We start from the raw sequence: 13,098 nt of genomic DNA, 5'->3' as shown, positions 1-13,098 counted from the left end.
TAAGAAAAATGTTTTTATTTCTGTAAATAGCAAAGTTCTTTTCATAATTAACTTACACAGTCTCTTATTGATGGACATTTGTGTTACTTGCTTTTTCTTAACACTTATTCTTTAATTTTCTTTCTTTTCTTTTGCCATTATACCTACAAACTGCTGCAGTAATGGTTTTACATATTGTTGAACTTCTGAGAGTATTTTGGCTCTGAAAAAGCTGGGTCAAAAGTTAGCTACATTTTATTATTTCTAATGTTTTGTGTCACAGTTAGGAAATGTGGCCTGTAAAGCCTCTGATTCTTAAATTTTAAGTTTTTCTGGGTGACCAAGATCTTGGTCAATTTTCGTAAGTGTTCTACAGACAGATGATTTTATCTTCTAGTGAAGAAATGTTCTCCATTATTTTTACTTACTGTGTGTTTCTCTGCTCCATTCCGAAAGAATTTTTTGAAATCTCATTACATTATTGTATTTGTTGCTTAAAGTTTTTGCATTTTTATGAGTTGTTGAATTATTTAGCTACCATGTGGCTTGGTATATACATGTTCATGGCTGTCAACACATCATTGTGAATTGTGCCTTTTTGTTACTTAAATCCTCTTTATCTTGATTAAGTTTAAATTTAAGTCTCACTGTCTCACTAATATTTTCACTCCTTTTTGTTTGCATCAGCCTAATATTTCTTTGCCATTGCTTTTTTTTCCAACTTTAAATATTTTCTTACAAACACCCAGCTATTTTTATCCACCTCTGATGGTCTCTCTTTCAGTGAGAGAATTCAGTAAACTTTATGACAGATAGACTTGAATATATTCTTCCGACTTTTACTCTGTTCATAACTTCTCACAGTGTGTTTACTTCTCTTATTTTCACTAGTTGGATCTAGTTACTTGCTAATCATTTCATTGTTCTCCCTGAGGTTAGAGATTTTGCTTCATTGTTCTATTCCATTAAAATCCTTTGTTGCAGCTCTCTTAACTAAACATATATAACTCTACTCTTAATTTAAAACAGAAAATCAACGATTTCCTCTGCCAAGACACACTATTTTTGCCAAGGCACTCTAATTTTCCCCAACTTCCCCTTCTTCCCTGTCGTAAGATGAGACCTTTAGAGTACTTTTTTTCCTCTTCTCCCTACAGTGATACCTTTGAACATTTTTACCTCTTTCTCTCCCAGGCCCCAACTACTAGATAAGCTAAATTATTTATGATGTACCAGAACTTCCCTTGAGCATGTTCTTGTGTGTTGAAAGTTGTTAGCACTTACATTACACAGCCTATTCTTAATCATTAGATCGAATTGCATGTAACACACACACATTTTTGTATACACACACGTAGACATATTGTAATGTGTGTTGCTCTTTTCCATGTCTGTTCTTCTCTTTGTCTTTCCCTGTTTGAGGCCTCTGCTCTGGTTTCCTTGTTGCTTGGGTAAAGTCTTGTCCTAGGCGTTTTCCTCAAATGTGATATTTAAATGATACACTGTCTGAATTCCTTTGTATCTTCAAATTTCTTCCTGTTATCCTAGGTATATCTGACTTGGCTGGGTATAGGATTCCTGAATTGCAGCTCTTTTCTCTCAGATGTCTGTAGATGCTATTTCATTGTCATTTAACTTCTGATGACACAGATTAGCAAACCACGCCAGTGGGATTTTTCTTTTCCTTCATAACTACTTGGTTTCTTCTTTAATCTTAAAGCTCAGGAATGTTACCAGAATATGCTTCTGTGTAAGCCTTTTCTATTTAGCCAGACCTTGGTGAGTTACTTCCTGGGTTCCGATTCTGGCCACCACTTACTGGATGGGAAGCTTTGGGCAGGATACTTAACATCTTTGTGCCTCGGTTTCTCATTTGCAAGATAAAAAGAGTAGTAATATCTCATGGGATCATGACAAGATTAAATGAATTAGCATTAATAAAATGATTAGAACAGTGCCTAACATACAGATAGTATCTAAGTATTAGCTGCCATTTTGGTATAATAATTATAACAATTATTATTACCAAAATTATAGTTAATAACTATAATTACTATTTGGAATATATAATTATAAAAATTACTGTTTATTTTTACTTCTTCAGCCTAAGCATTCTTTCTTCCATTATTTAATTATTGCTTCAACTATTTAGAGAATTTAACTTTAACCTACTCTCTTTTTCCTACGTCTGAAATTCCTGTTATAAACATGTTAAGCTTCCTGGCTCTATCCTCCAAGTGTCCTATCCCTTTGACATGATTTCCACCACTTTGTATTTTGGCCCTGCATTTTGAATTATTCTCGAACATTATCTTCCTAATTACAACAAGAGTCACAGAGACATGCTCTAATTTATTTATATTTTTAGCTTAAAATCATAGTTTTTTAGCTTCAGAAAGGTATGTGTGTCACATTTGAATATCTCAGAAAGCTCTTCTTTTATTCAAATATTGATCTGTGTCCTCCAGTAATTAGTAGTTCTATATCACTAGGTGTGTGTTCTGATTTTCTGCCTATTTACTCTAAAACTACTGAGGGACCTCCTCCTTTTTTTTTTTTTAGATGTGCCATTGGTTTTTGTTTGTTTATGTGTTTTGTTTTAGCTCACCAGGGCTAAAATATGACTGCTAAGTATTTTAAATGGCCAGAATTCTATAAATGGTGAAAGGCAAATGGATCTCTGGCACCCCAGCCTCAGCAGTGTAAGGAGAATCTGTCAGTCCTGCTGATACACCTAGAGGAAGCATCTCTATTCACTGCCCTCTCTTTGGGTCCATAGATCTCTGAAGATTAAGCTCTTCCCTAGTTCCACCAATTCTCCCCTCTAGATTCCACTGCTGTTCTCTAATCACTACCAAACCCACAACTGGGAGACCCCATACAAGTTCCTTTTTCTGGGACTGTGACGGAGCCTAGGGCTTCTCTTAGTGCCAGTTGCCTCCAGGTCTGAGCATCACTTGGCTCAGCAGAAGCAAATAGCTTAGAGTTGAGAGTGGAGGACGGAGCCTCTTTCAGATTACCAGGTACCAAGAACCCATGATTTTATTTTTTTGTTGGATTTAAATCTTTAGTTCATATTTTTTCAGTATAAAGAAAGAGGTGTGGTTAATTTTTTTCCCAAACTGCCAGTGGTTTCACCAGCGTTTGTATTTAAATATAAACTTACATAATCACCTACATATTTGAAATGTTACCTTTGTTTTGATATAAACATGTTTTTCAGAAAAGTCAAAGGTAAATGATCAAAAATATCCAAAGATAATGCTCAATAAAATGTTTTCTTACTGTGAATTTGCCCTGGGACTACAAAAAGTGAGAAATGTCTCTCTAAATGTGACCACTGGCAAAAGAAGTCTGTTAAAGAACCTGGGAAGTGGCACAGTAGAGTTTCTTTTGGAGGGAATGTGGTGGTGACCCCCAGTCTAAGTGACCCCCGTATCCAACCTGATCCCTTTCCCTCTTTGGAGCTTAGTACCCAGAGCAGACACAGACAGCTCAGCCTTGGGTAGGCCAGTGCCACTAAAAATGAAATTTAAAAATGGGATGTTGGGTATTTACTATACCCATGTTTTACTATAAACTGTTTTCCTTCCTGTATCATAACAAGGAAAATCAAGTTCTATAAATTTTAATTGTTGTTATAAGTATGCAGAAATACTTCTCTACCTCAGCCTGTGTCTACAGGTGTCATGGCCAGAGAAAGTTCTAAGGTAAAATAAAGCCACTTAAAGATACTTGAGGTCAGATTATGTCATTGAACACAGACCATGGAAGAGAAGGAGCACAGTGTACGGCACATTTAAGATCCTAATAAAAATGAGTTATCATACTATTAACAATTTTAAACTAAATCAGTCCTTCTGCTCCTTACTGCCCCTTCATGGGGGATTCATATGATATTCTCTTTAAAATTTAGTACCAGGGAAAGGTTTCTATCTCCTGAAGATCATTTTATTTCTTTCCATTAGGTACCATATGGCTCTGGCTGAAACCTGACTATCCACAGAGGACTCTGCTTCCTCTGTGGACGTATCAAGTGGTGGATTTTTTTTCTCCCTTATCTCAAGTACCACTGGGCCTGACAGCGGGGTACGTTCCTGCCTGCTTCTCCTTGCCCCTTCTAGACAATTGTTTTCTTCCTTCTGCCCAGAATCTAACAATGCCTTTGAAGCACATGCCATCAGATCACCCCCATCAAATCTCTCTCTCTCATTCCTGTAAGAGTACAGGCCATTATCCTGTCATGATTCTTTGGTCTCTATAACCACTCAGTAACCTGCCTCTTCGTTTCTTGGCTTCCCTATTCATTCTGATGTAGTCACATCCTAGACCTTGTCATACCCAGAAGGGTATCCCTTCCAGAAGTCTCAGTTTCAGGAATCTTGTTCTTAACCACCTTCTCTTTCCTGTTCACTTTCTTTGTGACCCGAACACAAATCTTTAACCCCACGGGGACCTTCAGTCATTTGACCTGACCCCTGTTGCTTACCACCTGTGTTCATCCATTCTTTACAGCTTGGAATTTTAAAAGTTCTATCATCAGCTGGGCACAATGGCTCACACCTGTGTTCCCAACACTTTGGGAGACTGAAGAGGGTGGATCACAAGGTCAGGAGTTTGAGACAAGCCTGACCAACATGGTGAAACCTCATCTCTACTAAAATACAAAAATTAGCCAGGCATGGTGATGCGCGCCTGTAATCCCAGCTACTCAGGAGGCTGAGGCAGGAGAATTGCTTGAACGCAGGAGGCGGAGGTTGCAGTGAGCTGAGATCGTGCCATTGCACTCCAGCTTGGGTGACAGAGCAAGACTCTGTCTCAAAAAAAAAATTTTTTTTTATCATTATAGTCATTTCCTTGCCCATACTTTTAACTCTTCCTTCTTGATTTAAATAATAGAATCTGAAGAGAACTTCTGTATGTTCTCCTCACCAAGTCTACCAACGTATCCGAATCTATGCCCACACACTCTGTCTCTGTCGTTACAATAAGAGAACTGTCCTGTTCCACTCTAATACTTGTGTGCCAGATTCCATTCCCTCTTGTAAACTTAGGGATTTTTCCTTCTACTGGGTCATCCACATCAGCATGTACACCTGCTGAAATGTCTTTCAACTTAAAAAAAAAAAACTCTCCCCTGAACCCATATGTCCCTTCAGCCACCACCCCTTTCTCTGCTTCCCTTCACAGAAAAAGTCTTTAAAATAATTATCTCCATTGGCTGTCTCTACCTCCTTTCTTCCCATTCTCTCCTGTTGCGGCTTCCACGGCGCTTTCATCACCAACACTCCACTGAAACTGCTCATCTCACTTACCTTCCTGTCACTCCGACACTGTGATCACTCTCCTTCTTGAACCAGTTTCTTCACTTTGTTTCAGAAACATTACTCTAGGTTCTCCTCATATATTAGAATGAGCTGCTTCTCAATGTGTGTGGCTAATCTTTCTCTTCCAAACATCTGCACCTGAGAGATCTCCAGGGGCCAATTCATAGGCTTCTCTTTTTTAACTTCTCTTGCTTTGTAAATGACCACATCCAGTTCTGATGCTTTCAGTATCATTTATAAGCTGACTGACACTGACTATTCCCAAATTCCTATCTAGCTTGAACCTCTCTCCCTGAACTGTAGACTCATATGTCCAGTGACTCACGTGACATTCACACTTGGAAGTCTACAGGGTGTCTCGAAATTAACAAGGCCAGAACTATACTCTTGTCTCCCCCAAAGCGTCTCCTCCCCATCTCTTCCCACCTCAGAAACAGGCAACTCCATTCTTCCAGTTGCTCAGGTCAACATTTTTAGACATTCCAGACTGTTGTCTTTCATTAACATTCCACATCCCTTCCATTTTTGGCTTCACCTTTTAAAATATACCCAGAATCCCACCATTTCTCACCACATCCACAACACTCTTAAGCCGCCATCATCTCTTGACTGGACTGCCCAGCACTCTTATCCTTCTATGATCTGTCCTCCACAGAACAGCCAAAATGATCCCTTTAAAATGTAACGTCATGGGACTCCTGTCCTCAAACCCTCCAATACTTTCCCATCCTTCAGAATAGAACCAGAATCCTCACACCACCTACTAGATCTGGCATGCTGTAATTTTCACAGTGGGAGTAAGTAGTTTTTTCTCCAAGTTTCCTATTCTCATCCCAGGTACATATAGGATTATACTTTCCTGGCCCCTTGACACTGTGTTGCCATGTGACCAACATGCTTTAGCCAGTTAAATGCTGGTGGAAGTGATGTGCATCACTTCCAGGTGGCACCTTTCTGAGCCAGCGGACAATTTGTCATGCTTTCTTTCCCTCTGCCAGGATGATGGCAGCACTCAAGATGATGATTGCTTCATCAGTTTGGATTCCAAAGTGAGGAGCAGAGGCCCCAGGTACCCTAATGTGGGCATGCAGTGTGAGCTTCTTGTTTTAAACCTCTAGGATTTGGGGGTTGTTACAACGTACAGCATAACCCAGTCCTCTTGACAGAATCCCCTAGCTCCCTCTCTGGGGCTTTCACTACCTTTTCCTTCTTACTCGCTGTGCTTTGGCCATAATGGCCGCCTTCCTAATTTATAAACCTGATGAACACACTCCTGCATTAGGGCTTGAACTACCTGAAATTCTTAATAAAGTGTAAAAAGTAATCTTTACTCTTGAAATATTGATTCCTCAAGTTTTAGGTTTCTTTTTCTTTCTTTTTTTTGAGACAGAGTCTCGTGCTCTGTCCCCCAGGCTAGAGTGCAATGACGTGATCTTGGCTCACTGCAACCTCCGCCTCCCAGGTTCAAGCAATTCTTCTGTCTCAGCCTCCCGAGAACCTGGGACTACAGGTGTGCACCACCATGCCTGGCTAATTTTTGTATTTTTAGTAGAGACGAGGTTTCACCATGTTAGTCAGGCTGGTCTCAAACTCCTGACCTTGTGATCCACCTGCCTCAGCCTCCCAAAGTGCTGGGATTACAGGCGTGAGCCTCCATGCCCCGCCAGGTTTCTTTTGTAATACCTACTATGGTAGTCTTAATACCAAATTCATATTTCTGTCTACAGGCTGGTGCATTTGTTTTAGATCCAATGTGTGGACTTGGGACAATACTTTTGGAAGCTGCTAAAGAATGGCCAGTAAGTTCTAAGTTTGGTAAAGCAAACAATTTATCTACTTTAATCAGTATATATGGTATAGTCACCAATTATTTACAAGTAGAGTGTCTATTTGGGGATTATTATTTTTAATTATATAAGTTATTATCCACTATACTCAAAATAGATTATGAAGGATTAACTAAATTGCTATGTTATTTCTTTAAATACTATGATAAATTTAGGAAAATATGACAGAATTCTAATCATTAGTCATGACCTAGATTATACTAATCCTCAAATTCTTTAGACATTTGTCATTGTAAAATATTAACACATTTTTAAAATTTTAACAAAAACTTTGCATTTTTTGCTATTATCATTTTAAAAGAATACCCTAAATGTGTTCTAACCTAAATTTAAAATCTACTAATTTCACTTCTGTCATTTGAGAAAATGCAGGTAGATTATCTTACCTACATAAAATATGCAATAATTTTATTTATGCTTAAAATATTATTTCTTTCTCCATAGGATGTGTATTATGTAGGTGCTGATGTCAGTGACTCACAGTTACTAGGTACTTGGGACAATCTGAAAGCTGCAGGCCTTGAGGATAAAATCGAATTACTTAAAGTCTCTGTTATAGGTAAGATATTAAAAATGCAAAACAATTGAAAAAGTGAACATATGTAAATATATTTAGATCATAATATAAAACAAGACTCACTGTGTAAAGGTTGGTTTTACCCTGTAATATATCTGTGGGACTAATACTCAGTTTATTTCTAATAGTGTAATCTTTTTATTTTCAAAGTGTTCATAATTGGGAAGCGACAATTCTATAGTTTTCATAACCATGTAAAGCATGACGTCTTAAAATGTGTTTGTTTAAAAAAAAAAAAAGGATTTGTTGCATCTGAACCATTTCTTATATCAGAACCAGTGATCAACTAATATAGCCATAAAATAAAGAAAGCAGTGTAATAATAACTCTTTGAATTTCTTTTGAATAAACTATGTGAAATGTTCTGAATTATCTTACCTTCTTGCCTCACATTAGACAGTATCCCTGAGATATACTGGAGTAAGCTAATCACCCATCCCAATTTGCTAAACCAGGACTTTCAATGCTAAAATCAGTGAAGTCTGGAGTAAACTAGGACAGTTGGTCACCCCATGAGGTAGAGGGAAAGCATTACCCTAGGAATCAAGTCTACTGAGTCCGATCAAAATATTTTCCTGAGATCCATGGTATTTAGACTATTTTTTAAAACTATTCCTTGTTTTTGTTTTGTTTACTATTCCCCAAGCATACTTCTCTCCCTTAAAAAATGAGTGCATTTAATTCCCAGGTAAGAACATTTCATTCTGATAACAGTGATATGCAGTAGATAGGCCCAATATCAAACCTATAATCAGGAGGAACAAAATATTGTTTAAAAAATTTTGTCATAGTAGAAAAGTAGTAAGGATGAGTATCAACAAAGAAAATACTAGGATAACTTGCATAAAAGCATAGTACAGCATCCCCAAAGAAGAAACTGTGTTGTTGATTGAGATCTCATAGTTGTTTGCTGCCAGTGACTTTTATTTTTAAGCCTTTCTGCCAAGGTTTTTAATAGGACTCTGTGCAGCAGACACAAGTTGCTAGAACAAACTGAGGTGTGACTAGACTGTAAGCTTTTTTGATCCCTAAAGAATGCTATTTCTTTGAAACCTTTAAGAAAACTGAAATTGCTTTGTAAGTTGTTCCAGAGCAGTGGGTTTTCAATCCCTTTACTTCTCCAAAGCACCCTGTAGGCATGAGGGAGGGAGTACTGAGTTGGCCATTGGACTTCTGTTGCACTCCCAGCTCTACTTTTATGTATTTTCACTTTTTTCTATAAGATTTCATTTTAAAAAGAAAAAATGATCCACTTTTGACTTTTAAAAGTCAAAAGTGATCCACTGTTTGTGTGTGCCTGTTTTTTAAATGTTCTCTGTGGTACCAGGTAACTGAATAAATCTTATTTTTGAAAGGATCCCTCTTAGACTGTAGTGAGGGAAGAATGGAAACAGAGAGACTAGTTAGGAGACTGTTGCAACTCTAGTTATAATCCAGATAAGAAATGGCAGTGGCCTGGCCAAGGTGGTATTTAAGGAGGTGTTGAGAGAAGGTCAGATATACATCTGGCAGATAGAGCCCACAGGATTTGTTGTTGGATTGGATGTGGAGTGTGAGAGAGAGAACATTCTAAGCTTCTGGCTTGAACAGCTAGAGGATGGAGTTATCATTACTGAGATGGGGAAGACAGATGGGAGAGCTAGTTAGAGTTTAGGACCTGTTAAATTTCACACTGTTATTAGACCCTAAGTAAAGTTGTCAAGTTAGTACATCAGTCTACAAATCTGGAGTTTAGGGGAGAGGTTGAGCATCACCAGTATAGAGAGCATTTAGTTTCATGAAATCTCCTAGGGAATGAGTGTAAGCAGAGAAGGGAAAGGGGACTGAGCCTTGGAGTACTCAGATGCCTGGACTTCTGGAAGGTGAGCATCTGGTAGAGGAACAGCCGGTGATGTAAGAACGTAAGAATCCAGAGAAGAAAGAAAGATCAACTGTGTCAGCTGCTTCTCATTGGTGAAGTACAAAGAGGCCTGGTGACTGCAGAAGTCAAGGACAGTTTTCCTGGAGGGACTCTTGAGAGAATGGGAGGAGCTAACTTGAAGACAACTAGTTTAGAGCATTCTCTTGAACAGTTTGGCTGATAAGGAGACCATAGAAATGGAGCAGTAACTGAAAGAAGGGATATTGGGGATCAAGCAGGGATTTTTTTTGAAGATAGAAATTAGAATTTTTTATATATATATAGAATGATCTTGCTAAAGAAAAAGATCAAATGAAAAGGAGGAATTTGGCATGACGGAGGAAAGAGGAGACTCGCTCATCTGCTATATCCAGGCCCCTGAGAAAGGATGAGATCCAGTGCACGAGTGGTTGGGCATGCACTCCTAGGAGCAGGGGAAGGCAGAGGGAGGAGAATAGACATGAAAACAGGTCACCCCAAATCGGCTGTGGACATCAGTGCACTCTTCCCGAAACCTCTGTTGATACTGGAGATTATAATTTTTATTACAATTTTTTAAACTCTACACATTTGATAGGTTTGCTTGAATTTACCTTTCTTTACTACTGAGATAAACTGTTTTTCATATTATGTCATTTTTAGATAATTCTTCAGTGAATTGTCTTTAGGATAACTTTCTGGAGGAAAGAATAAAACATCTGTTTTATATTATTTAATCACAACCTCTTAATATTGTTTCAGTCTAGCAGAAACTATATGTCTTGCTAATACAGGGGCCAATTTTAATAATTAGCCCTTTATTGCAGCTACTTTAGAGGTGGACATTCAGGCTAGATAAAAGCATTTATTTTCTTCATTAATTTGGTTTCTAAGGGCTCTAATTATAAGTACAAGTTGGAATGTTGAGATCTATGAATCCCTTGTTTAATATTGACAGATTTGAGGATCTCATGCTGTTTTACTGTAGGAATTAAGAATACTTACTGACTTTAGAGTCAGACCAAGTATAAATCCTAGCTCCACCATCGTTTCCTCACTGTATGGCCTTCAGCAGAAAAACCGGACCTCTCTTTATTTTCTCATCTGTAATATGAAGATTATAATACCATTCCATAAGGCTGTGGTGAGGATTTATTACATAAACAAACAGAATACAGTGTCTAACACACAGCATGAATTAGTAAGACATCTGTAAGCATTGGTATGTTGGTATATCTAGGAAGTTAGTAATATTCATTCCCATTATGACTTACATTTCTGCAAAATCACAATCTTCAGCCTCTATGTGCTTTAATGACTTTACTTTTTCTACCTTTTTAATAACCTTTTGTTTTATAACCCTACCTTTTGTTTTATAACCCTCAACTAATATAAAAATGTTCCTGGCCAGGCACGGTGCCTCACGCCTATAATCCCAGCACTTTGGAAGGCTGAGGCAGGCAGATCACTTAAGCTCAGGAGTTCAAGACTAGCCTGGTCAACATGGTGAAACTCCATCTCTACTAAAAATACAAAAACAAAAACAAAAATTAGCCAGGCATGGTGGCTCATGCTTGTAGTCCCAGCTACTTGGGAAGATGAGGTAGAAGAATCGCTTGAACCTAAGAGGCGAAGGTTGCAGTGACCCCAGATTGTGCCACTGCACTTCAGCCTAGGTGACATGGTGAGATTCTGTCTCAAAAAAAAAAAAAGAAATGATCTTTTAACATGAAGAAATCATATGTATTTATTCCTAAGTTTTAATCATGAAAATTTGGAATCAAATGAATATTATATTACAAGTTATCTTAGAAAATAGCAATTAGTCATTAGTTAGGCTTTTTTAAATCTGCAGATATATTTACATTCTCAATATAAAATGGAAGCTATAATGTAAACAGATTTGAGCAAAAGAAGCACATTTATGATTTAATTAAAATGGCAAAATCATAGAGAAAAGGAAATATTTTCTTTCCTTCCAGTTAGACATTCTGTAGCCTTTCACACATCACTTAAATGTAGGTTTATAACAGGATTACTGGCAACAGTTGTGCTTTGTTCTCAAGTTTCCACACTTGTAGTAAGATGGCATGGTTTTTTTAGGACACCCATAAACACTGCATAATGTGGTGTTTGTATTTTCTTTTATACTGGTGTGTTTTCTCCTCTGCTACCTGTCCTGCTTCTGCTGGCTTGGCCCTTGGTGTTCTAGCCAGGTGTCTTATGGCCCATGCTGTATTCTGCAAGATTCATAAAGCTACCAGGCTGCCCATTTGGGAAGTCAGAGGGAAATGTGGAAAGTGATGGGGTACGTGTATATGAAATACGTGTAGAAAATAGGAGATAAGAAGTTCAACGTAGAGAGTAGTTCCCATGTTCTTGCTGCAAAAGCTTTATCACTTACTGTATAGTATAACTCCTTTTCTATTGTTTAAGTCTTTTCTATTGTATAAGTTATTTTCTATTATATAAGTCCTATTCTATTTTGTAATAAACTCGGAAGCAGTAAGGTTTTAAAAATGCATTTTTAATGAAAAAGTAAGTACTGAGTTTCTATTTCTTAAGAAAGCTAATGAACGTGTAAGTTGAGTAAATATTTGTTGATATTTACAATCCTACTGTGAAGGCCATGGCGATATCACTGACCAAATGAAACAAGTCTGTTTATAGAGGCATCTAGTATTTACCTTTAATTAAAATGTAGTAGCTCTTAAACAAATTTTTGTTGTTGTTGTTTGAGACAGTCTTGCCCTATTGCCCAGGCTGGAGTACAGTGGTGCAATCTCAGCTCACTGCAACCCCCGCCTCCCAGGTTCAAGCAATTTTCCTGCCTCAAACTCCCAAGTAGCTGGGATTACAGGCATGCACCATCATGCTCAGCTAATTTTTGTACTTTTAGTAAAGACGGGATTTTGCCATGTTGCCCAGACTGGTCTCCTCAGCCTAACAAATTAACAAGAAAAAAACAACCCATTAAAACGTGGGCAAAAGACATGAACAGACACTTCTCAAAAGAAGACATTCGGCCGGGCGCGGTGGCTCAAGCCTGTAATCCCAGCACTTTGGGAGGCTGAGGCGGGTGGATCACAAGGTCAAGAGATCGAGACCATCCTGGTCAACAAGGTGAAACCCCGTCTCTACTAAAAAATACAAAAAATTAGCTGGGCATAGTGGCGCGTGCCTGTAATCCCAGCTACTCAGGAGGCTGAGGCAGAAGAATTGCCTGAACCCAGGAGGCAGAGGTTGCGGTGAGCCGAGATCGCGCCATTGCACTCCAGCCTGGGTAACAAGAGCGAAACTCCGTCTCAAAAAAAAAAAAGAAGACATTCATGTGGCTAACAAACATACAAAGAAAAGCTCAATAGCACTGATCATTAGAGAAATGCAAATCAAAACCACAATGAGGTATCATCTCATGCCAGTTAGAATGAAGATTATTAAAAAGTCCAGAAACAACAGATGGTGAGGTTACAGATGAAAGGGAACGCT

The 13,098-nt window shown here is 38.2% G+C and overlaps 1 protein-coding gene across 3 annotated transcripts in view; it reads left to right on the top strand.

The window, feature by feature from the left end:
- Positions 1–13,098, top strand: part of THUMPD2 (THUMP domain containing 2) — a 44,440-nt gene that overhangs the window by 17,330 nt on the left and 14,012 nt on the right. For all 3 annotated transcript variants that reach the window (XM_012450640.3, XM_012450638.3, XM_012450639.3), the window contains 2 exons: positions 7,034–7,105; positions 7,598–7,712. In XM_012450640.3, coding sequence (XP_012306063.2) covers positions 7,034–7,105; positions 7,598–7,712 — 187 coding nt within the window. The remainder of the gene's footprint in view (positions 1–7,033; positions 7,106–7,597; positions 7,713–13,098) is intronic.

This window comes from Aotus nancymaae, unplaced genomic scaffold, assembly GCF_030222135.1.
Source record: "Aotus nancymaae isolate 86718 unplaced genomic scaffold, 86718_ANA_hifiasm-v0.15.2.pri h1tg000057l, whole genome shotgun sequence".
Classification (NCBI taxonomy): Eukaryota; Metazoa; Chordata; class Mammalia; order Primates; family Aotidae; genus Aotus; species Aotus nancymaae.
This window is presented reverse-complemented; position numbering and strand designations above follow the sequence as displayed.